The sequence below is a fragment of the Pterocles gutturalis genome, unplaced genomic scaffold (assembly GCF_000699245.1).
Source record: "Pterocles gutturalis isolate BGI_N339 unplaced genomic scaffold, ASM69924v1 scaffold18182, whole genome shotgun sequence".
Taxonomy (NCBI): domain Eukaryota; kingdom Metazoa; phylum Chordata; class Aves; order Pterocliformes; family Pteroclidae; genus Pterocles; species Pterocles gutturalis.
This window is the reverse complement of record NW_010115858.1, coordinates 7,149-34,200: the sequence shown is the minus strand read 5'-3', so window position 1 is coordinate 34,200 and position 27,052 is coordinate 7,149. Positions and strand designations below refer to the sequence as shown.

Below are 27,052 nucleotides of genomic sequence, written 5' to 3'. Positions count from 1 at the left end.
ACAGATGTCTGACAGTCCACGCTGCACACAGCCACCATCAGCGTGCCCAGGGACTGCCAACGTCCAGGCCACGCACACAGATCACCCAGAAAAACAAGATTCTTGAGAGGATTAATGGTGAGAGAGGCTCCTGTGGCTGCAAAAAGGAGACTGTGGTTGATCATCTGCTCCCAGCTGAAGGGAGAGCAGAACAAGCCTTTTGTATGTCCCGGGTTCTTCTCTTCCTCCTCCTCAGACATTGCCCTTACTGTTGCTTCTGGAGTGGAGGAGGAGATGGGGTGGGGGGGCTGCACTTGGCGACTCCGATTCATCTCTCAGGCAGCAGGACGAAGAAGATAGCCTTAAGGAAGTGACCAAAGCTGCAAACCACGGCCACGAGCCAGTGGGAGCGAAGGCTGGGGTCAGTATTCACCACGCATTTTGTGATGTCTGCCTAATGAGGAGGGAAAAAGATCATCAGAGATGCCCAGAACCACATCAACCACCACTGCAGACTCTCCCCTTCCCACAACCCACAAGCACACCACCGCTGCTGCTGCTCTTTGCCACACCAGCAACAGCCACAAACACTTGCTCTGACACTTCCACACACTGCAAGTTATTAAACCAGGCTCAAGAGCTCTGCGAAATACACTTTCCTCATTCAGCATCAACAAGGTGAAGCATCCCTCTTTTCAGCCCCCCTTGGGAAAAGAAATGCTACAGGAAGATTGTCAAGGATTTTCCATTTTGAATAGCTAAATAAAATAAACTTTCTTCCCCTTTTCAAAAGAGCTAGGAAGCCTTGGCAATATCAGCATTCTCAGCCTTTTCTGTAAAGCAAGATGCTTCCCAGAGGTTGTCCTGTTTAATATCAGCTCAAGTTGCTTGCACTTTTTCTCTTGCCTTAATGTTTTATTTGGAAGTCATTCAAGCAAGCCAACCTCCAATTTAAATCTAAAGCAATGCAAGCTCTGTTTGTGGAAATATGTATGCTGGCAGAGATGCCTCCCAGACGCGTGGGCCAGATTTAAAGATCGCTTGGGCAGCTGGATTCAAGTATTAACAAGAATAGGAGCTGGCCTGCAACGAATAAAAAATAACAACAACCCAGCAAATTAATGAAGACAGGATCTCAGCTGGCATTGGGAGGAGAAGGTGGAAAATATCTGGAAGGTAAAGCGAACGGGACAGAGGCGGATAGAAAATTGCATCTTCTGGCGGGGGAAACAAATTAGAGCTCTGCCAGCAATACAATTGAGTTTGTGGTTAAACTTCAGCCTAGCACAAGGAGAGATGGACTGTAGTTCTGTAACAGAGGAAGCACCATTAGCACATCAACTTGACGCAGTTTTCAGAAATGGCTTTTGGGTGGCAAACGTGAACAAGAATCGAGTCACACAGAAGGCAAATATTCGTCAGCCCCAAAAGCTGCTTCTGTCTTCCGAGTTAGCCTTCTGACCCAAGTCTCTCACTGACCAAGCAGAAGGAAGTCAGACTTCACCCTGAGATGTTCCTGCTGTAAAATGGGACACAAGAGCTGCTGAATACTCCAATAATCTTTTCCAGTATTTCCACCTGTGTTCAAGGGTGAGCCTCACCCGACCAACCTTGGTAATAATTAGAAGAAAACAAAAGGGGGACTGAAGGGACAAATCCCTGTGTCCCATTAGTGAGAACAGCCACACTAGCTGACTCCACTGTCATCTGCAGCCCAAAGGTCTGTTGACAGCAGCCTCAGCAGCCTCCCACACAGTTCCAGCAGTTCCTCCCTCGCAAGGAAGTCTGAAAGGCTGGCACAGTGAATCACCCTGCACCGCTGTTCTCCTGGGAGCATTAGGAGACGCTGAGCTCACAAAGAACTGACAAGCAGAGATTGCAGGGGGAATGAATACAGCCACACAAGGATGGGGAGAAAACAGGATGACAGGAGGAAGCTGAATCACCACGAGGTGCTCCTAAGGCTGAACACCAAGGTGTCAGAATGCTGCTGCCTACAGCTACAAAAGCACATGCAAATGTAGCAAGCACGGACAGCACAAAACAGAAGATGCTGCCACGTAGTACTGGTGCTTACAGGCACTTTAGCTGTACTGTGGAGGAAAGTAAAATGGTCTGCCTAAATGCTTTCAGTAATAGCTTAGCAAACTCACTCTGTCCACGTTTTTAAAAAGTCTGAACTGATTCAGCTTGTCCAATTTTAGGGACCAGCACACCCCTAAAACACAGTTGTGTCAACCTGTCTCTTTAGTCAAGAGAAATCATGACATGGAAGTACCCGCCTGAATGTGTGTGCGGATATTAGGGTAGCTGATCAATAAGAAAACTAAGCCCTGAAGGGCTTTAGCACCTCATATGAACCACGGCAAGGCCCAAATATGCACACAAGGTTGATCATGGCTGCAGATGGTTAACTTCCAGATAAGAAAGTGCAAACTCCTTAAAGCTGTGCTATGCCCTACCAAAGGCAACAACCTCACTGCGGCTAATCAAGAGGAGCTGCAGTCAGAAGCACTTATGAATTTGTTTGGTGCTTGCTTAGATAAACAAAATTGCTCAGCTGTTTAACAATTGCCTTAGCTATTGTTATCCAAATAAATAAAAGCGTACTGATAAGGCACTGGAACTGAAAATTTCAAAGCTACTTAATAAAACAGGTCTTTGAGTCTTGTGAGGCACTGATAAACTCTTACAATGGCAGTTTGATCTTCACCTCTTAACTATGCAAACAAGTTCAAGTTGTATGCTCTTCTTTGTAGCAAATGAATGTAACAGCTGCTAAAAAAAAATCTTTTTATTCTACTGTAAAGCCACTACTGAGGCTGCAAACTCTCCTCAGGGAGAGATGATGCCTCAAAGGGTTAAACATTTGTTTCTCCTAAGAGGTTAGTTTTGGGTTGGGCTTTGGGGAGTATGGTCTGTCCCCACCCTATGGAAGCAGCATGGGAACCTACTGCTGAGTGGAAGCTTTCCAGTGCCTTTCCACCTTCTCTGCAGTGGCTTTTCCGAAACAGCTTGGAGCACGGAGAGTCCTCTCGGCAGCCTCAGCCTGAGCCAATGTGTAAGAGACGGCGCCATGTGCACAGGGGAAACAAGGACTCCATGCCAAGACAAACTACCAACCAGCTAGGTCAGGCAGCGGACGAAAGGGTCCCCACTACACAGCTGCTTCATCTGGCCCACTTGTGAACAAGGCTGGGAAATTTCACACTGTAGTGCCTAGATCAAGAGGAAGAACATTCAGAGAAGCACAGCTAAAGGTAGCAAGAGGATTATCAGCCCTTCCCCAGCCTGAAGGAACCGCTCATTTCTACAGGGAAAATATCTCCTTGTTGCAGCCCCAAATTGCTGATAAGGGTACTGGAGACAGGCTGTAAACAGCACAACCCAGTCATTTTGTTTGACCGGGGGCAGTGTGATTGGCTTCCCTTTCCAAGGGCCAGAACCCAAGAGCACGCAGTGTGGATTCAGCAGCTCCAACAGAAATGTGCTGGCCATCCAAAGAGGGATGATCGGCAGAGGGAGCTAGCAGTGGACAGGACTTATCTCCTCAGCAGCAAAGAACCTCTTCTTGTCTGGGGATGGGTTTTGCAGCTTGTGTGCTATGCAAACTTGACAAAAATATCCACTTAGAACCATCAAACCACCCTGTTTTGAACTCTAATAATGCAATACAAAAATTAAAACAAGATGCTAACTTATCAGAACATGCATATTTTACCAAAACAAACAAACAAAAAAAGTTGGAAACTAGGAGGAGACATGTTCCTATGCAACATTTAAATTTTAATGAAACTAGATTTTTTTCCAAAGGAAAGACTGTTTCAGAGAACACATTTCAACCAGCTCTACAGGTACCCAGTTAAAGCAAACCTCAAATGATACTGGGGCAGGGATTTCATGGGCAGAAACAGGACTACTTAACCAATTGCTTTCCCAGGACGTTCTCTTCACCCACCTCAGCACAATTATTTGTGCAGATGCAAAATGAAACTGCTATCAAATTCAAATCAAAGGTTACTTTTCAGCCCAGCCGGACAGTTCCCTGACTCAGTTGGCCTCAAGGTCACACAGTTTTTAGAGAGAGCAGGGATGACTTAAGGTGGCAATGACACTTAGCAAATGCAAGGGATACAAAATCAGAACAACATTACTTTTCCGGTTTCCCTTCATGAAAAAGGTGCCTTCCTTCACTCCTGGGGAAACTAGGCGACAGAATCGGCTCCAGGCACACTTGGGAAGTCTCAGCACAGAGGAGCAATGCTCAGTTTGGAAAAAGACAACCCTCTCTCTCCGGGTCTGTGTGAGGTGGGGAGCCTGACCATTAACTGATGGCTCAGGAACAAATATCACCTCTTGGAAAGGAGGGAATTTGCTGCTGTGACTCGTGCATGCCTTGGGAACAAGATGTCCCATGAGCTCAGTGGTGTCACACAGCAATATTTAGCTCCAGGCAGCATCTGTCAGGCAGTACACCAAAGTGCTTTTGGCTGCATCGCTCCAAAGAGTGTCTACATCCCTGCCAGAAAGGCACAGATGTACATCACCCAGCTGCCACCCGCTAACATAGCCAACCTGTCATCTCTGTCTCCTGGGGAAGCCACTAGAAAGGTGTCTGCCTATTCCACAGCACCAAAGTAAGGTTCTTACTCTGAACCATCCTCCCTGGGAGCATTGTATTCCCTCTTGGGTATAGAGAGAACCAAAGAAATCAAGACGCTTAAAGCCAGATGACGTGGAGCCACACTCTAACGCAGAGCAGCACCGTGCCTCACCCACAGCCTGGGAGCAGGCCAGTGACAGAGCCACGAGCCCTCCCACTGTCGATGGGTGTTATGAGTGTCCTTCAAAGCATAAGCGTGCTACAATTTGAGCTACATCAGAAGAAGTTAATCACAGACCACCGTCAGGGTCAGGTCAGGAAATGGCACAAATTACCAAGTTTTAATAACACTCTAAAATTCCTTATGGTTGGAAGTCACGGTAATATACTAAGCTTTGACTTGGGGAGCTGTGGGGCAGATGAAAGAGGAAATAAGATGGCAGGCCTCATTTATTCAGTTTCTAGAAAACAGCTGCCCAAGAGAATGACTCCTGTTTACAGTGTCCCACTACGACTGGCTCCAGAGATGGTCAGGTCAGGAACGGAAGAGGCACTGGTGGGTCAGGACTGAACTAGTCTGGCACAGCTATGCAGGAAGCTGAGGACCAGAATAGCCGATGCTGTTGTCAAGGTCAGGACCATGAGGCAGTAACAGAGCTATATGGAGCCTAGCACTGGTGTAAGTAGGACAGTGGTGGCCACAGGGCTGTGGAAGAGGATCTCATTCAATGGTTTTCTGCATAAAGCTGCAGTGGGTGCACTATCACTTGAATTAACTGGGATATTTTCTGGTCTGCATGTGTGGAAGCAATCTCAATCAGATAGTATCTCTTACCCAGCCTCCTCTCCTTTTCAGCCACGTCACCAAGGTCTTGCGGACAAACTCTCCCAGGCAGTCTACGATGGTGTGAACCATGGCTGGCTGTGCATGCCGCACACAGTCCACGGCCAGCCCAGCTGCCACAGCGTAGAGAGACACTACCTTGCCCCACGTTATGCCTATGAAAAGAAGAAAAGTCATTCAGATTCACACATGCGTATATAGCTCATTCTTGAATAATCGCAGGAAACAGCTCTCCTTCATTACATGTGCCCACACTGCATGTGCGCAGCTCTGAGTTCAGGCGCAGCCACAGTTCTGCATGCTCTTCTCCACCATGAGAGAAAAAAATACTAGGGAACCAGGACTGGGGAAAACTCTCCACCTGGAGAATCAGAATTCTGGGCATGCTTTGACCCCCTCTCAGCACTAGGGGCACAGCTCTGGAGAAAGAAGCCCAAAGGCATCATCGAAATAGGAAAGATGTGCACCACCATGGTTTATATTGCCATTAACTCTCAGCCATGCACATGCTGCACAGGAGGCAATTGAATTCCAAGACTTTGAGCAACCTGAGGTTTTTGTCACCAGCACAACTCTTAAACACCCTTAAGACAAAGCATTCCTGTTTTTTTCTAGATCAGAGGAGACTGTTCCAATGTGACACACAAAGCGCAGGAGATAAGCATCTTCAGTCAGTTCTGCCACGACACGAGTAAAAAAGGGAGGCAAAGCTACAGGGCCAAGAGGGTTGGTGCCCTCCTTGATGTAAGGAGTATGCCTCAGTCTCCATCTGAAAACCAGGTAGCTTCAAGAATTTGGTCACTCTGCCTGCAATACTTAGCTTTGCATATCCTATCCCACTGAAAGGCAGTGCAGGGACAGAGTGTCAGTCAGTTATCTAATCTCCCAGCAAACAGCCTTCCTGCTAGGCTGACCTGCCAGCAGCAAATGCTCCATGGAAGTTATCCCAGCAGCAGTCATCTTCCTGTTCGTGACAGCGATAAGCGCTCCAGCCCACTTTTGGGTACCAGCCAACCTCCCTGGGTCTGCCTCGCACATTGCCAGCACCACTAGGCACAAATCCTCTGTGCCTGGACATTACAGGCAGCAATCTCTCACCAGGCTTTTATCAGAACCAATGGCCTGGAAATGCAACCCTTCTGCACCCATGTAGAAGAACTACCACAGCACAATAGCACGTGGATTACCTTTGGATCCGTTAGGAATTTTAATTCCACCCCCTTACTTTAGTATCTGCAGTATTTGATAAGCATATTGCAAAGTATTTTACAGTGTTAGGTCTCCATGGAGTCTGTCCAAGGTCTCTCCCAAGTGTAGCCAGAAGCCAGGTGAAGTTTCAGTATGTAAAAACACAAAACCATTCTTGCTGGGTCGCAACAAGAAAGAAAACAGGTGAGAGGAAGGAAAGATTAGTTCAGCCACTAAATACCAGAAGGGGTTAAACACACAATCAATACACTGGATGTGATCAGCAACCTATCAGCTAAGAAAGCAAACACTTAAACACAATTTAAATTGAAGTCTCCCTCTTTCCTTCATCACAGTCCCAGATCCCCAGGCACCCCGACCCACCTCTTCAGGATGAAGCTCCAGACTCCTCATGCCTGTTCACACCACAGCAGAGCTCCCCACATTTCTTTAAAATATATGATCAGAGCATTTCCAGGATCCTTCCACCTATAGCCTCAAAAGGGAGACTTGCACTAACACTTTTATAAATTACTTTCTTTTTTTTTTTTTTTTTTTAATAAAAGAGTACTAAACTTTAGAAAAACTGTTCAAATGTCAGCCACAGGAATGGTTTGCCAGACTGGAGAAAATCCATTTAGTGTTCTAAAAAAGCCATTTTTCACTCACGACTGGTGTAAGATCAAAATCTACAGATGATCCCTTTGCGAGGCTCTGTAGCAACAGTAACAGCAGTAGCTCAGAGTGTCCTGTGACACTCTGTCCTTCACCAGCACCATCTGCAAGATCAGAGGAAGTTATCAATATAGCTAAATGGGCTGTTACACTTATTCTGATTTTATTTTCTGCAGTGTCCCTTCCCCAGAGCTGTCACTCAGGAAGTTCACAGTGTGGTATTCACACTATTTATCTGTCTGTCTCACATGGCGTGTCACCATGACAGCCAGCAGAACGAGCCAGGAAGAGACTATGAAACCACATAAGAAAATACTTGACAGAGGGCTTTCTCCTGGCAAGAAAGAGGCTGGTCCTGTTGCAGGTCAATACCTCTCCACCCAGTGAGAGAGGCTTTAAGGGGTTACCTCTTGCTGACCACAATCTCCTGGAGCAGAGCCTCAGCTGGCTTATACTCAGCCTTGGTATAAGTCAGCTTTTACAGTTCTCCATCGCTGCAGAAATGCAGCTCCTTGCATCTTGAGTTACATGAACCAAAGTTATCCAGAATTCCAGGGAGGAGTTCAATGGCTTATCCTTAAGCTGTTACTGACAGCACTCTTAAGGATCTGAAGCAGGCCCATTAGCTTTGAGATATTTAAATGGCAGTAACTAAGACTGACAGGGGGCTGAGGCCACCCTGGTAGAGACAGACAGCTGCAGCCTTGATTAACTTTGTTTTAAACCCAAATTTCTCTTTCCAGCAGAAGAAAAGTGCATCCACAACCTATGAAAAATAAAGGCTTGATAGACCCATGATTTCCCTAACACACAGGGAAGCAGTTTGCTCTACAGACACGTCAGTCCAGGTGTCTCCTCCCAGAGAGGATGGAGAGAAAGTCCTTCAGCTCTGGTTTCTCTGCCAAGGTAGCAGCCTTGGTAGCTACGTAGTGGTGCTTGCTGCAGGTGAATGCTTCCCCCACACATGGACAGAGCCCCTCTCCCTTTCGCACGGACCACAGAAAGAGGGCAAGCTGCTGGCCAATGGTTATTGTGGTGATGGATGTGAAGGGCTCAGCAGTCACTTCCCATTCTCCTCCACCTTACAGAGCATGCCTATAAGGGTCAAACCAATCTTTCAGTCTGCTTTTCCAGTTACCGGCAGAGCGGGGCCTGCAGGGGTGGGAGAGGAGGAAATCCTCTCCCAATTTCTCTGCATGGAAACTCCTATTGCTGCTGCTGGAGGCAGAATATGGAGACAGCAGGCCAAAGCTTATGCTCTTGTTCCCACAAGATGTTGGAGGCAAGCCCTGAAGCAAGGGAAGAGCCGACACCTCTAACAGCTGCTCTCGACCAAAGCTGGGCGATGCCTGTGGCTGGTCCCTCTGCCTCAGGAGGGCTCCAGCAGCCGCCCAGCCCCAGGCAGGGTGGGGGAACTGGCCACAGCAGCCCCCATCTGCACTCTTCCAGGACACTACCTCCATTAACTTTCTCTCAACAGCTCCCTGGGCAGGGGTAGCGGAGCACAATCTACTGAGCGGGCAGTGCCTCTGCCCCGCTGTGATGTCCATGCCAGGGTCAGGGTGACACCAGCTTGATGCATCCCTCAGCATAAGATGGATTTGCATCTGGCCACTGCACACAAGCGGAGAAGACACTCTGTCTTGCTGCAAACTCTTCAAAAGGCCTGGCTGCCACCCGTGTTGGGGAAACAGGCACTCATCACCAAGTGAGACAATCTATTCACAGCTTTCCACTGTGCGGACTGGCATGCACAGGAGCTAACGACAAGAGGGAATGGAAAACTGGTCCAGAAAGGAGTGATCAAAATAGAGAAAGCTCTGAAACTTCTGCTCAAAGAGATGGAACAAAAGGACATAGAAAACGCAACAAACTGTTTAGAAGGCACTTCAAAAAATAAGAAACACAAGTTGCAGACTCAAGGCCAGTCATGGAGCTGAAGGTATGTAAACACTGGCGAGGGCAGGGGAAAATGAATTAGCAGGAGAGGACCGCTCCTGAAAGTGTTCCTACTGCATATCAGCTTGCCTGTCCCAGGGGAGGGCTCAAGAAGCCGTGAGACACAACTGTGCAGAGGCTCAGAGCACCACGCTATCCAAGGTTACTCAAATAAACTTCCCTCTGCTCCACTCAGCATCAAAGCCCAACTTCCAAACCAGACCTAAGAGAAACAGGATCAAGCGCTACACTTCAACAGCTGGGAGATAGAGCCAGACACAATACCCTTTCCTTTGGTGGAGAGAAAGAAGCCAAGAAGGATGTGCACAAGGCAGGAAGCCCAACTCGTAAGGCCTAAGAGATGAGGAAGCAGTGGGATGCATTTCTAACAGCATTCGCTCCTGCAGGGGAAAGTATTTTCTCCTGAGAACCCATTAACCATGCATCCCCATTGTATGGGGTTCACTTCAGCCCAAGGAACTCTTGACTAAAAACTGACAAGCACCTAAACCCATACAAAACCAGGATGAAAGCTCTGAGAGAGCCCTGGTGCCTAGCAGCTCTTACCAACCGGAGGAAACTGTTTCCTTTAGGAAAGGAAAATCTATCTCCCTCTTCTTTTTTTCCACCAAGTGACCCCTTCTTTTTGGGATTTATTTAAACAGCTAATGCAAATGCCAGCTCAGCCAGGCCCCAATCCCAAGTCTGCTAAAGTCAGCAGAAAGTCTCCTGCTGGCTGCAGAGACGCTTTAGAGCACTCACCAGAACCTGTGGCATTGTCACAGAGGTGATGCTGCTGCAGATCCTTCAACATCCAAAGCAGGTCAGGGCTCTGCAGTGCTGGCCTCCACACAGGCAGACCCTCCTCGCCCCGAATAACAGGTTGTATGGAAACAGAGAAGCAAAATACAGCTTGAGCCTTACCACGCTCTGTGACCTGCTCACGCTCTGCCTACATTCTCAGCTGATCTTGCTTGGGATTCAAACTGCCCTTGCTACACCAGAGAAAAGCCAAACCTGAGACAACTGGAGGAGACAATGCCATAAAGCTGACTAGGGCACAATGCACCCATACAGTGGGACCAACAAGGATGCCAGATGTCCTCAGTCTTGCCTTCTTGAAGAGGTCCATCTCTAGTCAAGTGTGGACAGGAACTCATCAGAGCCAGCACTAACAGCGTGAAGACTCAAAACCAGACCAGAGTGTGGAAGAAAGCCATGTGAAAGATCAAGGAGAAAACCTCTCCAGCAAGACAGGGTCAAAATCCCCCTTCCCTTGCTGCAAAGGCATTGTGAGTGACTAATGGGGCTCCCCGGAGTAGGCACTGCAGGGACAGACTGTAGCTGTTTTCTTAATAAACTGGACAGTGAAAAACAGGCTGAGATGCTTTAGCTGTTGGTAATTGGCATAAAAACTCAGACTGCACTTGAGTCTCCAGTTTCATTTGCTCAATAAGAGCCTCTTTCCTCTGAACTATGAAAAAAATTAGGAATGAATGTCTGGCTGCCAGAGCCAACTCTGATTTGCTGGATTTAGCATTAAATGCTGAGTCTTGAGACTGCAGTTGGGATCCAGGAATGTTAAAAATCAGCAAACTCCTCCCCTTCTGCCACTCAGCAGCCTTCTAGCAAAATAAATTACAATAAAGAATTGATAAAAGCCATTGAAAACACAGCCCCAGCTTCACACTCACTGGTTATCCTATTAGTTGCTCTGAGGCAGAGATGAGAAAGAAGGAAAAATGGAGCATACTGAGTACGGGGAAAATTTGAATCCAGCCCCTGTGCAGCCAGCCAACTGCCAGCCATTTATGCACCATGGTACCCCCAGGGGCAGCACTAACAGCAGCGCTTGAGCCTGTTCCCTTCTCCTGTGTTCCCAAAGTCTCTAGCATTGCCAGCCTCAAAGGCCCAAGTCCAGATCCCATTCTTACCACCCTAAAAACCCCAAGTTTAGAACAAAAAGTTACAATTTCTAGCTTTCCTTTTAACAAAAAAAACCCCACTGCAAATCAATCAAACAAAACCCATCCAACAAACCCACAAACATTTTAAACCAGCCACATTTTTCACTTGACTCGTGAGCTGAGAAGTTGAGGAACACCAAAAAATACAGCTTGCAACGAATCTGTCAATACCCATTATCAAGAGCAGGACTCCTAGAAACCAGCAGGGCTTTCTCCCCAGCGTGATGTTTTTTGCAGCACAGCAGCATGCACAGTCTGTTCCACCTGCAGCCATCCACACCTTTCTGGCTTAATTCCCTGTGTCACTTCAGCTATGGAGGTGAGTCAGTTCTGATGTTGTCACCTATTAGTCATCTAAGAAGATAACCTACTTACCTGCAATGCAAATACCTGAGCCTGCAAACTCAACCTTCATTTTTCTGTAAGCCTTGATACATGTAAAGCTCAGCACTAAGTGACAAGACAGGGCACCTCCACTTTGAACACAGCCATGCTCAGACATTCCAGCCATACTTGCCCAGCTCTGGCTTTCTGGGGCCATATGGCCTCCCAAGCCAGCCCAGTGCAAAGGCAAGCTGCATTCCAGGCATGCTCTGAAAGGACGCCGAGGGCTGCAGTACTAGCTACAGAATCCAATTCCATCCATTTCCTGTGACAAAGCTTCAGTTTCCGTGATCCGGGGAGTAAATCTGCCCTGCTTGACCTGTCGGGAGCCCTGCTTGAGCAGCCCCTCTCCGAGATCTATTTTGTCATCTGTTGTGATTCTGGAGAGGACCTGTGCTCTCCACAACACATTTCAGATCTGAAGTCCAGGATGTCAGCACAGGGCTTCTCCAGGGTAGCAATGGTCCCCATGCAGTTCATATGCATAAAGATGAGTAACTGATTGTGAAGACAAAAAGGCTTTGAGCGAGGAAGCCTATCTGAGAGTACAACAGAAACCTAGACTTCAATCCTGTGACAACCACTCCCAAAGTAACAAGAATCACCGCCTCCTGTGACACGTCCCATGTCAATGTCACTGGATCCAGTGTTTTCAAAGTCCTGTGCTGCTAGCAAGTAGCTGTCTTTGATTTTTCCTACCCCTTTTTTTTGTTTGTTTGTTTTTTGTGGAGGGGGTGTGGAGGTTTTTGTTTTGTGGGATTTGTTTGTTTGTTTGTTTCCAGTCTCTACCACCTACTGTCTCTTCCACCGACAACACAAAAAGTCAATGCAGAAAACCCACAACCATGTCAGGGCTTGCCTGCCATAAATCTCTTCATGTAAAACATTCCTCTTCCCTTGATTCCCCCAGACTCCATTCCCAGTCACAGGCAGGGGCTGTTTTCAGGGGAGGCAGAGGTCACCTCACAGCACAGAGGGTATTTTTGCTTTTGACAATCATCTCTGGGACCAGTCAAACAGAAGCAGAAGAACATTCACGCCTCAGCAGCGAGAAAGCTCAGAACACCTGCTTGTCTGGAACAGCTAGCCAAGGGCCAAGGCTCCTGTCTCTCTGACCACAAGAAAAGAGAAGCAGCAACTGGAAGCAGCAGGCTCCATTGCAGTTCTGGCTCTTGCTGGGAGAAAGGAAGCCAGGAAGAGAGGAACTCCCTTGTGATGAGTCGGTTCTGGCTCCTAGCAGTGTGAGCTGGAACAAGGGAGACTCCCATGTAATGAATCTTCTCCAGTTGCCAATGGTGAGCAAAAGAGCTTGGAATGAGTGATCTCCCTGTGCAATGAGGTAACACCACCTCCTAATTAGGAACGGCAGGAAGTGCCTTCTAGAATGAACGAGAACCTGCCAGGAGGAGATAATAAAACAGGGCACTTCCCTGCCAGAACAACAGAGCATAGAGGACCTCTCATTAAACCATTAAAGCAGAGCATGATGCCAAACTGCCCACAGCCCTTTTCAGAAACCAGGCCCCACCTTGCAGGCCATCCCAGAAACATGCCTTCTCTGAGTGAGGTGGCTCCATCCTGTTCCCTTCCACCCCACTCTGTCTGTTCATCAGTCAGGGCACACTACCTGCAGTGAAAATCTGCGCAGCTACTGCCAGGAAGGCGTCTGTCACCACCGTCTCCGAGTGCAGTGAGATGTTCAGTTGGCGGGCGATATTCCGGTAGACATTGGGGCGAATGTATTCCAGCTCATCCCCTGGAAACAAACAGTCAGGAGTCAGCACACAGAACACCAAGTCCCGCTCTCACCGTGTAGGAATTACCGCTGGGGCCACCCCACGTACCCCTCCAGCCAAAGAGACTTAAGCCCAGCTCCACCTTATTTTAAACAAGCAGCAGAGTGCTTTGGGTTGTTCAGATGTGACCCCCTCCCACCTGTGCCCTGCTTTCCTAATATCCCCTGTGCCTGGGACGTCTAAAGGCAGCGGGGACAGAGCGGCCCTGTACGAGCGCTGTGGCTGCAGTAATTCCCAACATAAATGATGTTCCCAGGCTGGCTGCCTGCCTTTCCTCCAACACAGGAGACAGGCCTAAGCTTTTGAGAGATACGCCCTTTCTTAACACCCCATCAAACTTGGACAAAAAAAGCCTGAAGATGAGAGCAACTCAAGAATGCTGGAGGCTGATGAAAGCCAAGGATCCACCCAGAGCTGCACAACATTAATTGAGCAGAGACTATCAGCTCAGCTATTGCACGCTCACACAGGCACTGAGTGACGATCTGGAGTTGTTTCTCTCCTCCAAATGGTTAAAGCGATGTTCATTTGCCTGGATGACTCCTCAGCAACAACATTCCTGACACACACGCAGACACGCAGACACGTGCTTTCACCTCCAGGTTGTTTTCTCTCCAGCTGGGAAACGGTTGGAGGTGTTAGGCTAGCTTGAAGACCAAGACGGAAATACCAGGGACAAGCAGAGAACCTCCTCCCACACGTTTGAGCTAAGGAGCTTGGGCAACAGCATCAAAGCTTTTCCTCTGTAGCAAAACAAACCATTTTTTGAGCACTAGAATGAATAAAGCCCAGTTTCCAATGGATTTCTCTCTCTATAGCGGTTCACGGATATCGAACGAGGGCTGCACAGCTGCTGTAGGAGCATTACACAATGCAAAAATTGCATGGGACCAAGGCCCTTTGTATGCAGAGGGTCTGATTTGTTTCAGATTTAGAAGGACTCTCTGTGTCCTTATCCTGCACAAGGGTGCTCTGGAGTACCCCGAGGAAGAGCAGAGCAGTCACAACAGCTTTACATCCCACTGCAAGACCCAGATGACTTGCTCCAGTCAGAGGGCAACTGATTCTCCTGAAAATTTCATTTACATGGGGACTAGAAAGGAAGATGACACCCCAGTCAGGAGCTTGTGATAGAGTCATTAGCTACTGATTCTTAATTCATCTAACTGGCACTCAGCACAGCACGGGCAAAGCCCAGCTCTACAGAATTCCACTGACGAGCTCTTCGGGCCCTTTGTGTGTGTGGGATTGTCCCACACAATCCGATGGTAAGAGGAAACCCTGCAAACACATGGTGAGCCCTGATAAGAGGAAACCTTGCAGTACTCAACAGCTGTTTTCTCCTCACAGGGAGCACACAGGCTTCTCGGTAAATGTAAGGAAATGGGGATAGCCCTGCCCGTGGCTAGCTGAGAGGGAGGCACGGGAGGCTGGGATCAGTACTTGGTGGCCTGCCACTGTTATAGCTTTTAACAAGCAGTGCCTGGAGGCCCCAGAAGAGATCAGGGCCCATTTTGGCTGGTGGCACACATGCTGTTAAAGTGGGCCCTGCCCTGCACAGGGCATCAAGGGAAGCCAAGCCCAGGAAAGCATCCTCAGGATCCCAGAGATTCCCTGGCCCTGGTGGGCCCAGGATCTCTCCAGCAGCACGTCACATTGGCGGCAGTCTTTGGTGTCCACATTTGGATGCCCAACTGTGCACTTCGCAACATGTAGAGCAATGTGTGTGCTTCTCCTTCCTCCAGTAACCACAGATGAACAAGCAGGCAGTGGTGATGGCTCCCATATGCAGACGCTTGGTGCAGAGCTGAAAGGGCCCCTTCCCGGGCTTTGGCCAGAAGAGAGAAATTCAGATAAACCAGACCTCTGACACATACGCAGGTTGGTCTGGGGTGTCTCCTTTGGCCATACCATTAGGTTTTACCACCTCTGACTCATTAATTGCACAAATTAGCTGCTAAGCCTCACTGAGCTAACCAGCTCTCGCTCCCCAGGACTTTGCGCCCAGCACCTCTGCTAGCCCACCAGCAGCTTCATCAAACTCTCCCCTGTCTTGGCACGTGCAAGAGGGCTAGGAAATGCTCTAACTTCTCATTTCCACAAGCTTCTCAGCATTATAATGGAGAAAAAACTGCTCTGGCTTGTTGCACTGCTTAGTAAGCAGCTAAGGACTACTGCTCCTGGCAGATGGCTGGATACCACTCAGCCTAGTACTGGTTTATAGCTGCAAAGGGGAAAAGAAAGGGAGAGGCCATATGGCAGGCGGCATTTCTGAACAAACAGCTCAGAAGCGACTCTTCATCCTGATAAGGAGGACTGCTCACCCTTCTTGTTGCATGGGTACCACATGGCTTTCTCCGAACAGATTTGCTCAGAGAAGGCACCAAGTTCCTGGGACTATCAGCCAAATCTTTCCATCTGGACATGAATAAGTAACAGGAGAGTCATCCAGGAGACGCCTTCAGATCCAGTCTGCCACCTGCTTGCCCTTTAACATGCTCCTGGCCACCCACAGAAGATCTGGTTGAAAGCAAACAAATCTCAGTCCCCAACTCAGGCAGAGAAGAAATGGAGGACAAAGAGGCAGTGAGATTGACACACACACAAAAAAACCAACCAACCAAACAAACAAAAAACCCAAAAAAACCAACACCAAACCCCAAAGACCAAACAACCACTGGAAACAGAAATAAATTCAGCATAAGAAAGAAAAAATGAAAAAGAATGAAAAAAAAAAATTGTCCATTAAAAGAAACACAGTTATGCCTTACACACAAAAAAACCAACCAACCAAACAAACAAAAAACCCAAAAAAACCAACACCAAACCCCAAAGACCAAACAACCACTGGAAACAGAAATAAATTCAGCATAAGAAAGAAAAAATGAAAAAGAATGAAAGAAAAAAAACTTGTCCATTAAAAGAAACACACTTATGCCTTAAAAAGAAATTGGGGATAATATAAAAAAGAAGTAAAAAGAAAAGGGAAGAAAGCAGGGAGACCAGCCAGGTCCTGAGTTGGTTAGACCCAGTGAAAGGTTACTTCACCAGACTTCTTTGACCTTTGGTGTAATTAAATCAAATGCAAATGCTAGCGGTAGTTTCCAAGCCAGATGTGAACTCACATACTAGCCCGCAGGCAAAGAGGGATGTCAGGAGCAACTTCCAAGAATGAGGGTGTTGATGTCCCAAAAGACAAATGGCTAGACTTGACCACACAGGAGGCTAAAATCTAAAGCAAAAGGCCAGGCAACTGTCAGCATTTAGAGGGTGCTCCTGGTAGAAGTGCAGCTCCAGAGCATGTCTTCACGTAGCAGCCTACAGGCATAACCTTCAAATCGCTCTCCCCGCAGCCCCAGCAGTCAGCTGGCCATGAGGGGGGCTGGGTAATTTGGGCACTGAATGGCAGCATATGCCAGGTGACATCAGCCAAATCCCCCTTGTTCCAACAAAACGGAAGAAAACTTATGTCTTGCTGAATGATAATGTAGGCAAAGGAAAATTAAACACAGTGCAACATGCTGTCATTGAAAAGCAGTTTTTATAAAGTCTCCAACACACACAGTCTAAGCAACTAGCCCCAAATTAAATGTCCTTGCAGCTGGGTGAGCAACTGATGAAGCCCAAGTCTAGAGGTAGCAGTAATCTACTAGATGCCAGCTTGGGTTGTGTCACGGCAGCCAAGTCACCTGCATCTGGAGAAAACACTGTAAGACTTGTTAAAATACCTAGCTGAGAAAGAGGAATGAAACTGCTGTGAAAACCATTACAGTTACACTGTTACAGAACACTGTATGCAGATAAAATTAGTTTGCTGTTGGGTTTTCTTGGACTGCATCATGTTTTTAAGTTGTTGCAAGTCCTCAGGAAAAAAGCAGCTCTGCAGAAACACTGTGCTGAGCAGTGCTCCAAGGGACTGTGGAAATGCAGGTAACGGAGCAGCTTAGGGAGGATCACCAAAACCAAATCTAAATGCCCAAAGCAGAGAAGAAAAACCTATCACCACGTGAAAAGCCTCTTGGCACTCATCAATTCCAGAAACCTTAGTCTGATCTGAATTGCTCCATATAGGTTTCAGTTCCCACCCACACCAACGGGGACTTACCCAGTCGCAGCAGTATGGTGGACACCTCGGCCAGCTTACCACCAGGCACTGGTGCGTTGTACTCAGGTTTGCTCCAGCTGACACCCGCTCGAATCAGCCTTGAATTTATGTAGTCTCTGCAGAGAGCCTTGGCTTGGGACACAAGCTCCTTGTCAGTGGGAGACCTGTCGAAAACCTCCATCACCTCTGCAGCAAAGACTGAGGAACGGCGGAGCATTTTCCACACCTCAGCGGACACTTGCTGGAAAGCTGACCCAATGCGGTAGATGAGAATCTGCGGGAGCTGTAGAGTAATCCTCTGGTCTCTCGGTTTGTCACAGCTCCCAGCAGCTATTCTCAAAAGGCCAGTTTTTCATTTTACCTGGTGAATAGAAGCATCTGTAAGTCCTCTAGCATTGCAAAGATGTAAATCAGAAACCCAAGTATTATACCTACAATTACACTAAAGTCAGTAGTATCACATTTGCAAAACATCTTATAGACAAGGGACAAAGCTTTTGATCTGTCAGCCACTCTGACTTTCACCAGCAGGGTGACCTGCAGAAGGGCTGCAGTTTTGAGCTATTGAGTTGTTTCCTCTTTTCCAGTTCAGATTCAGCAATCCTAGAATTACCCTTCAGAGAGACTAGATGCTCAGAGCGTGGAAACAATTCATAGAATGTGTAGACAATCTCAGCTTGTTTCAATTAAACTGGGAAAAAAAAAACCTGAATTGCAAATACCAGCTATAGTAATCTCAACCAGATGTCAACAGACATTCCAGCTCAGTAGGTCACGAATCTTTCTGAAGAAATGGCACTATTGCAAGAACAGGGGCACAAGAGCATTTGAAATGTCTCACTGCAGATAGTTTACCACATTCACAGTGTAGGTTTTGGTTCTGCCACTCTTTCTTTTTTCTTCCCTCCTCCCCCTCCCCCAGCAATGTGCATACTAATTCTCAAAACTTTCAGCAATAGCAGAGAGAGCAAAACAGAAAAGTAGATTTTTAAAAGGTTTCCAGGTGTGAATGCCTAAGGAGAAAATTCAAAATTTTCTTCAGAAAATTAAATCTGTCGATCTGACTTTTTAACCCAGTGCTGCTTTTGAAGTCAGATTCAGACCAGTCTTTATTCAAATGTTAGTAAACGTATCTTTCAGTCCCCAGTTTTAGACATCTACTTACGATAACAATTTGCAAACAAAATAAAGCCAGTTATTTTTGTTTGTCCCAATGAAAAACATATTTACCTCTCATGCTGCACTTTTTGCCCCTCAGTGATTTCTTTTGGGGTTTGGTGTCTCTTTGGAAGATCTGCATCAATGAACATCTGGTTTAGGATTCACAGGATACTGTCACACTTCTCTGGAGAGCACCAGCCTGCTGTGCTGTGCTCTCTGCAGGGCTCACGCCAGTGCCTCCTTCCGCATCTCTGTCAGCCTCGCATCCCGGCTGCGCTCCAGCGGGATCCTCGATCCTTGCTCTGCTGCTTTTAAGCGACCCAGGCGGCAGAGGAAAGCTTCTAGCTTTAGCCTTGTAAGGAAGATGAAATAACTGGGAGGTGGGGTTGCTATAGCCAGAGAGCAACGCTTTCTCCTCCCCTTTCTTCTTTCTTAAGGAGGTTCTCTGTTGTTCCACTGCAGGCATGCAACAGCTTCATTCAAGGACTCGTCTTCAGGGTGAGGGTAGGAGCATAATTTCTAGACCAGGCTACCCCGTGTGATGGACAGTGACGAATGGACTCCCGCGGTGGCTTTTGCAGAGTTGATGCTGGCCAGTCATTTTCAGACGGTAGCTGAGTCAAGGAACTGCAGGATGTCACGCTCCAGCGGCGGGCTAGTCATGTCAGTTCAACCTGAAATGATGGAGATGATCAGCAAAGAGAGATACAGCTGGGGGCTAAAGCAAGCAGTGTTTGCATCCCCCCAAACTACAAGGGGAAAAAAAAAATGAAGGGAGTCTGCTGATAGGAAAGAAGAGTTTTGCAGGAACATGTCCATTTCATCTCAGTGTGTTGAGAAAACTTATATATTAAGTTTAAAGAAAACATTTCAATTAGTTCCAACATACTTTGAAATTAATGTCAACATCAACCTCTTGTTACAACACTATCATATTGATGTCACAATGCTCGACTTTTTCTCTGTGTGTGTGATACCATTTCTACTCAATAGACCACATACAAATGTTGGCTTTTGTGTCATGATTTGAAACAAAAGAAGTTTCAGAAATAGAAGTTTCCTGCAGACGAGACATTCTTCCAGCCCAAACACAAATTCTCCCCAACAAATAACAATTTGTAGATTAATGACTGGCTATGTGGCGTGTTCGAAATACAGCCTTCACAAAAGGAGTTCAGAAGCAAGAGGTTGCCATCTCTTACTTGTCACGTTTGAGAAAAGACAGAGGCAAGTACACCTCTCCAAACTGCTGATCACGAAAAAGCCACAAACACAACCTGCACCACAGCTAGTCTCAAAACTGAGGGATAAAAAGGAACAAATGAAATGCAGGAAAAAGCCTTATTATACGATGTATGAAACAGTCTGGCCGGCATCCAACACACAGCTCACACACAGGCTTAACACAGAGCATATGTTTTGGTCTGCCATTAACTGCAATGTACTTTGCTGCACTGGGAAGGGGTTGTGGTAAATCCTCTTCTCCCCCCGGCGACAGATCCTCTTTCCGACACGGCTTTTTCTGGGAAAGGAGCAGGGTTAAGGAGAGGAACGTGTATGCAGCAGTAGTCAGCAGGGGACCACTGGCCTAGCTTGCTGTGATCATGTTAAGATGGCAATAAGAGTGACTGCATATCTCCAGCACCAGAAGTAGTTGCTCAAGGATTCTCTCAGAAATTTGTTTTTATCCACTAGCCTTCCTCAAATTTGAACACAGTCACTATAGGCAGTGGCCCATCCCATAGAAGCTGAAATGAAGAGTGCAGAGATCCTGTGCTACTGCCCATCGCGAACCCACCCCTTCCCTGTAGAGTACGTCTGATGGTCTCTTGGAAAATCCTATTTTCACCCTTGCAAATCTGAAAGAAAAATCATTAAATCTATGTCTTAGCTTCCTGGAGCAGCTGCTGACCTGAAACAGCAGTCCTATTTAAACTGTCCCTATTCAGTAGAGCTCTCAAACAAAGAGGAATGCTTAAATATCAGTATTGCTTAATTAATGATAATCTTTCCCAGAATTCTGGCAAATATGCAAGTGCCACAGTGCTTCCCAGTTCTCTGTGGGTGCTAAACCCATCCCAAACCCTGCCTGACTGTCACAGCGTGCAGCACCCCCTCAAGTTCCACTCTGCATCAGACACAAAAACTAGAAACATGAAGCCTGTGTGTAATAAACCAAACTTTGCATTAAAAAACCCTTGCAATGCAATGGTATTCGGCTTATATTATTTACACACTAAAAATACAGCTTCACAGTGAAAGACACCTCTATAAGTAAAATTAGATGACACCACAGCATATACTGCTCAGTTGACTCCAAAAGAATAGGGTGTTACAATCCAAGGGGCTGCCAGTGTCATCTGAGCCCCTTTCTCCATATGTTTAAGCTATAGCACTTAGAGGCCAGACCTATACTGGAAAAACCCTCATGGCAAAGGAGGATCAGGAATCAGTGCAGAAACAGCTTCCATCACCCAAACCCACTGTTCCCAGTGGAGCTATTACTGGCGTGACAGCATTCTGGCTGGAACGACAGGATCCACACCACGGCTCCTGCCCATCTCTGATGGAATGACCAAGAGAAGGTTGGAGCATTTATTTAGTAAAACCAAGGGACCACAGAAAGAAGCAGAAAGATGCCACATCCCTGGAGGTGTTCAAGGCCAGGCTGGATGAGGCTTTGAGCAACCTGGGCTAGTGGGAGGTGTCCCTGCCCATGGCAGGGGGGTGGAACTTGATGATCTTTAAGGTCCCTTCCAACGCAACCCATTCTGTGATTCTATATTTTATAACTACATCAAGCGGAAGCAAACGCTGGAGAAACCACATTGGCAAGAACATGGCAATAGTCTAAATGTGGGCAGCTTATGCTCAATATTAAATAGTTTAACCGTTAAAGAAGTAAGTCTCTGGAAGAGCCTGTTAACAATTGCAGTGGAAGCAAAATAGCTAGCTAATTGTGAGCACACTAAGCTTCCGAAAGGGTCTGCAAGATCTGGTTTCCTGCAATAGCACGAGAATAACCCCGAGTCCTCCAGAAGGTCATTTCCAGCCTTGTGTTCACCCAGCCTAGTTTCAGAGATATCGTTTTGTGTCAGCTCACAGCGCCAATCCCAGCCACTTCACACAGCCTACAACAATTCCAGCAGAAACTACGCGCCGTAACACGTAGGGGTCCAATGTTCTAAAACACCTGCAGAGTGAGGGCTTGGAGAAGCAGAGGGATGTCAGAGTGTTTTGACAATAGATGGGGTCAGCGCAAGGGACACAGACACCAATGTAAAGAATTGAGCTTATCTTTACTTACGGTTAAAGCAATAACAATAATATAGTAAGTAAGAATAAAACAGAATGAGGTAATATAACGCAAAGCAATAAGACAAAAGACAAAATAGTACAGTACAAAGAAAATAAGACAAGTATTACTACATGTGGTTAACTATACATCACTTCAAATGCGGAACATGTGGCATCATTCTCCATCAGATTCCCACCTGGGCCTGGCCAGGGCTCAGTGAGGAACCAAGGGAGCTTCTTCATCTGTTTGGCTTTGACCACATCGTTCCAACCAAGGCCAGACAGCTGGTCCTACAGCCCTGACAACCTGTCTCCATACATGGAGAGAGGGGACAGTCTCACAACATTTGATCTTCATTAGTGATTATACTTTAAGCTATTCGCTAATGAGCATACATACTTTGCTAATGATCAGGTACTATTCCTATACGTTGTTCTGTTGGAGGGGTTCGTTTAGAGGTCAGCTTTGGTTCGAGGCCTGCAGCTCAGGCCTCCGTGCTTCACAGAGACACACAGCTCATAGCCAGCGAGCCTGGGAACCAACCCTGCTGGCCCCCGCCTGCTGCAAGAGGTTTCCCTGCAGAGAGAAGATGCTCTGGCAGAACACTGGCACTGTAACCAGGCCAAAGCCTTCTACCGAACCATCCCTGAACCTTCTTCTGCATTATCTCACACAGTTTTACATACTATCTTCTCCCCGCTGCCTCTTCCCATCTGATTTTCGCAGCAATACTTTAATTTTGTGTTTGTGAAGTCATCGCTTACCACTGCAAAAACACTGACAACGTCAGGCTTTAGGCTGCAAAGCCGTACACACAGGAGGAGCAGGGAGGCTAGAAGAAACACTTCTTTTTATACAGAAATATTTTGCCAGCTGCAACAGGAAAACAATACATGGAAGTAGCAGCTTAACGGCACCCAAGCAAAACACTGATGCTTTTGAACCTCTCTCTCATTTCTGAAAGGCTTGATTCAAAGCCTCCTGAAAGCCAAGCAGGTATACTTGCATGATGGGACCACTTTGGAGCACCTTTCCTGGAGCAGGAATTTGCAGTGCCAAGTGTCACACGCCAGACCAAAGAGGACGTGTCACAGTGAACTGATCTTCCACAGCCTTTAGACTGTTCTCCTCCATGAGAATATGGGTCTAGTGACTTAAATGCACCAAGTTTAGTAACCAATCCATTGCTTAGGTTTCTGACATAGATTACCACCAATACCCAATGTTTTCTCCTCTATACCCCCTGCCACGCTCACTACCACTGTAGATGCAACTTCCTTGCTGTATGTTTTGACACAGGCAGCACAAAGATATGGCATACTCCAGAACTGATGTACAAACACACTGTTGCGTGAATTTAATGTTAGCAAGCAGTGCCATGAGTTGAATCACAGGACATCTCTACCAGTATTCCTGAATCTTATTCCAGAAACGTTGCCTGGAAAGAGTTTATCCAACCATTGGTACTCAGGTATCAGGCCAGCAGCTTCCAGCCAAATCTAGGACTTTGATGAGGCCGTGTCATCAGCTTAAGAACCTAATTGAGTAGATATAACTGTTTTGGTTGTTTCTTATCTTCCGCTTTGCTTGAAAATTACACATTTTACAGAACAGATCCTCTCACAAGCCAAGAAGGTGGCAGACACACAGAAGAAATAAGATTTAAGTTGCTCAACACCCATAGCTTTGTTTTGAAAGACAAATAAAATATTTACATATTGTACCCACCAAACCAGAAAACACCTAATGAGGTCACTATCCCCATGAGAGCAGACGACTCTCTCTTCCCTTTCAAGCTCTAATCCACAAAGGCAGAGGGTGAGCCTGTGTTTTATTCTAGCGATTGATCACACACAAGGTTTGAGAATTGCTTCCATGCAGGATACATGCACGTGGACAGCAACGCCTGCAACGATCCGGAAATCTCAAGAGTCTGAAGTGAGTGCAGGCACTTCTGCACTGGCTCTGCAACATTTATGAGCTCCGACGCATTTATCTGCTGCTTCGAGACATGTGCTGAGGCACAGACATGTCCCACACAAGCAAATGGATTGCTGGATCTGATAACCACAACACGAGACTCTTTACCCTGCACATGTCTTCATGCCTTCAACGTGCTCTAAGGAATTTAGATTCAAATTTTGCATATCCAGAATGCAGCTCTACTTTTAATTAAGCCCTTACTGACTTTCAGAAAGGCTTTTCAGGCTCTTCAGTCTTAGCCTCTAGTGCTGGGCAGGGCAGCAACTATGCTTTTTTAAAAAAAAAAAATAAAAATCTGTCTTTTCAAGTTGTCAGACAAGGAGGATAGGCTGATGTCTCGAGTCTGAACAGATAAATTTGGAACACGGTTCCTTCACACGCAGTTGATTATGCCATGCAGCATTTTAGCCATTAGGATGCACAGTTCCACTAGGAATGCCAGCAAAGCATTTCTATGCACTCGATATACCACAGAAGTTTGTGAAACTCCATGTTGACAAAAATTTTCTTCAAGTGCTTTGGTTAACAAGATTTACCCCGCTTACTCAGTGGGGCAGTGATTTTTTCAGCAGCAGGGTCAGCTAGAGCAACCTTCACCTCCAGCTGCACATGCCCATTCCCAAACTGTCCTTCCTAATTGCACAGCTATAATTTTGTGTTTGTTGGCACCGTGGACTGGTTCAGGGAGCTGGCTGGTTATTTGTCATCCGGATGCAATAAATCTTCCATCCAAAGCACATCTGCAGAGTTGTATTAGTACAACCAAGGCAGATACAAGCAGAAGAAAACAATTTCAGCTTTGCCATTGGGTCAAATGTCCATGAAACTATAGTGCTAGTATTGTTCCTGCATATAAAAATGCAGCCATGGTGATCTGGAGCTTCCTAGACCACTGTAGAAGACAGAGAAAAGCTGACAGAAAGCAATCAACAGATGCTTCCGCAAGAGCAATGATTGCTCAGCATGCCTGGGTTTCCCAGCACTTTTAAGATGACAACTTCCGTAACTTCTGATGGAAGAGTCTTCAACTAGAAGAGAAAAAAAAAATAGAAGAAAAGAGATAGCAGCTTTTTATTAGCTGACGTTGAGATATCCGAATCAGGCACATGCTATAGCCAGGACAAAAGGAATTCCTTCCTTCTGGCTGAAACATGAGCTTGATCAAGTAGGTGTGCAAAGCAGGGCTAACTTACATTTGTTGACTTTGAATTCCATCATCTCCCTCCTTGGACTGGAAACCTTTGGGCCAGAGCCAGATCCAGAAAGGCAGTTGGGTGCAGTAGCTGCTCTGAGTGTTTGGGATGAGATGATACATATTTTTCCAGGCTCTCAGGAAAGATCTGCTGCAGGTCTTGGACCATCAGCTCAGCAAGAGCCAGGAAACTCAGTGCTTTGCTTCCTGCCTAGCCTGTATGCCTCCTCCAGTGCATCAGTACGTCTCAGGTGCATCTAGCTCTGCACCTTGAGACGGCAACAGCAAACACCTCACCCAATGTTAAAAGCCATTGCCAAAGATGCTCAGGGTGGACCCGCTTCAGTCAAAGTGATTCACATCAATTTTAATTGTATGTAAGAATCAGCAAGCATGAAATCTTGTTTGAGGTCACTGATTTTAATCTGGGTTTAGATTTGTTTCTAGGAGAGGGTGAGTCTCAGACTCTCAGGAATTAAGACTTGTTTATTTGCATCTGAACACAGCTCAATGGTATGCTTTCTTTCTGAGCTATAAAGGAGGAAAGTGACGTGGATTTAAGCAATTCTACAGCTGATACAAATCAGAAACCTGAATGTGTCCAGGGTGTTTTCTACTTAGTAGGTTATTTTTGCTTCATCTTGCTAGTGTACAGTTCCTTGAACATTTGTACAAATGCAATTAAAGAAAAGACATAATTTTATTACTATTTTATGTGCTAAATTAAGCTAGCAAACATGAAGCTGAAATAGTTTTTAGAATGTGGAAAAGCACCCAAGGCAAAAAAAACACCCCACAACAACACAGAACGCTTTTTATTCAGCTACTGAATGGAATCAAGTATTGAAATGAATAAGCAGCTTTTGAGACCAACAGCCTTTGGATGGAAACTTCAGAGAAGTTACAACCTCAGAGAAGTCTTTTTTATTGAGCTAGTTCAGTTTGTAATTTGATTATGAGAAACCAGAAAGGTAGTGGGAAAAAAAAAAGAAAAAGAAAATCTACTACATATTGGGCAAGACGAATTACTTTTCACAAAAAGCCCGAAGAACAGCCTCAGCACAGGCAATGTTGGTTGCTTGCATTTTGCAAGACACTCACATATCACTCTGCTGTGCTTTACATCACTTCAAAATTTCAACAGATTCTCACAGCTCATATATTTTTTTTTTACAGCAAATAAAGGGCTTAAATTGGACTCGGTGGTCTTAAGGGTCTTTTCCAACCTAAAATGATTCTATGAAATATTTATGTAGCTACATGAATAAACTCTAAGTGCAAACTTTCATTAAAAGTTCCCTTTAATATTTGAGAAATTTCACCTGAGGAAGGTGCATGCAAACTGACACTAAGGGTGCAGTATCCCACAGCTCGTACAGAGAGGGAACAGCAGCAATACTCCAGCCAGCTTAAATCTGAAGTTACTCAGCAGCAAGGAGGAGGTTAATCAATGAAAGCGGAATTAGGAGAAGTGTTTTCATAGAATCACAGAATGGTTTGGGCTGGAAGGGACCTTAAAGATCATCAAGTTCCACCCCCCTGCCATGGCCAGGGACACCTCCCACTATCCCAGGTTGCTCAAAGCCTCATCCAGCCTGGCCTTGAACCCCTCCAGGGATGGGGCAAAAGAAAAAAGTAAAAATACATAAAACTGCAGTTCTGGGGAAGAGAGGTGTCTCATTCCAGTGACTAGTTTCAGCTGGAGTGTGTAGTTACTTCAGTAATTGTAAGTGAAGGGTTAGTGGTTGTAAGAGAGGGAGTGAGTATTGTTTAGCCTCATTCCACGTGGCAAAGACAGTGAGAAAGAACACATCCACAATCAGATCACACATTTAAGAACAGCTGCATTGGAGAGGAGCAAGCAATGCGAGAAACCTTCCCAGGCAGCGAGCTTTCCACTACAGCCCAGGCGCTGGGAGCAGTTAAACAACTCTCACAG

At 46.4% G+C, this 27,052-nt stretch overlaps 1 protein-coding gene across 1 annotated transcript; it reads right to left on the bottom strand.

The window, feature by feature from the left end:
* Window positions 1–307: 307 nt before the first annotated feature.
* On the bottom strand, window positions 308–17,809 carry BOK (BCL2-related ovarian killer; the record flags this gene model as incomplete). Its single annotated transcript, XM_010075342.1, has 4 exons — window positions 308–433; window positions 5,418–5,581; window positions 13,206–13,334; window positions 17,480–17,809. Coding segments are annotated over 4 exons (749 nt in total), but the record flags the coding sequence as incomplete, so codon positions are not given.
* Window positions 17,810–27,052: the final 9,243 nt, after the last annotated feature.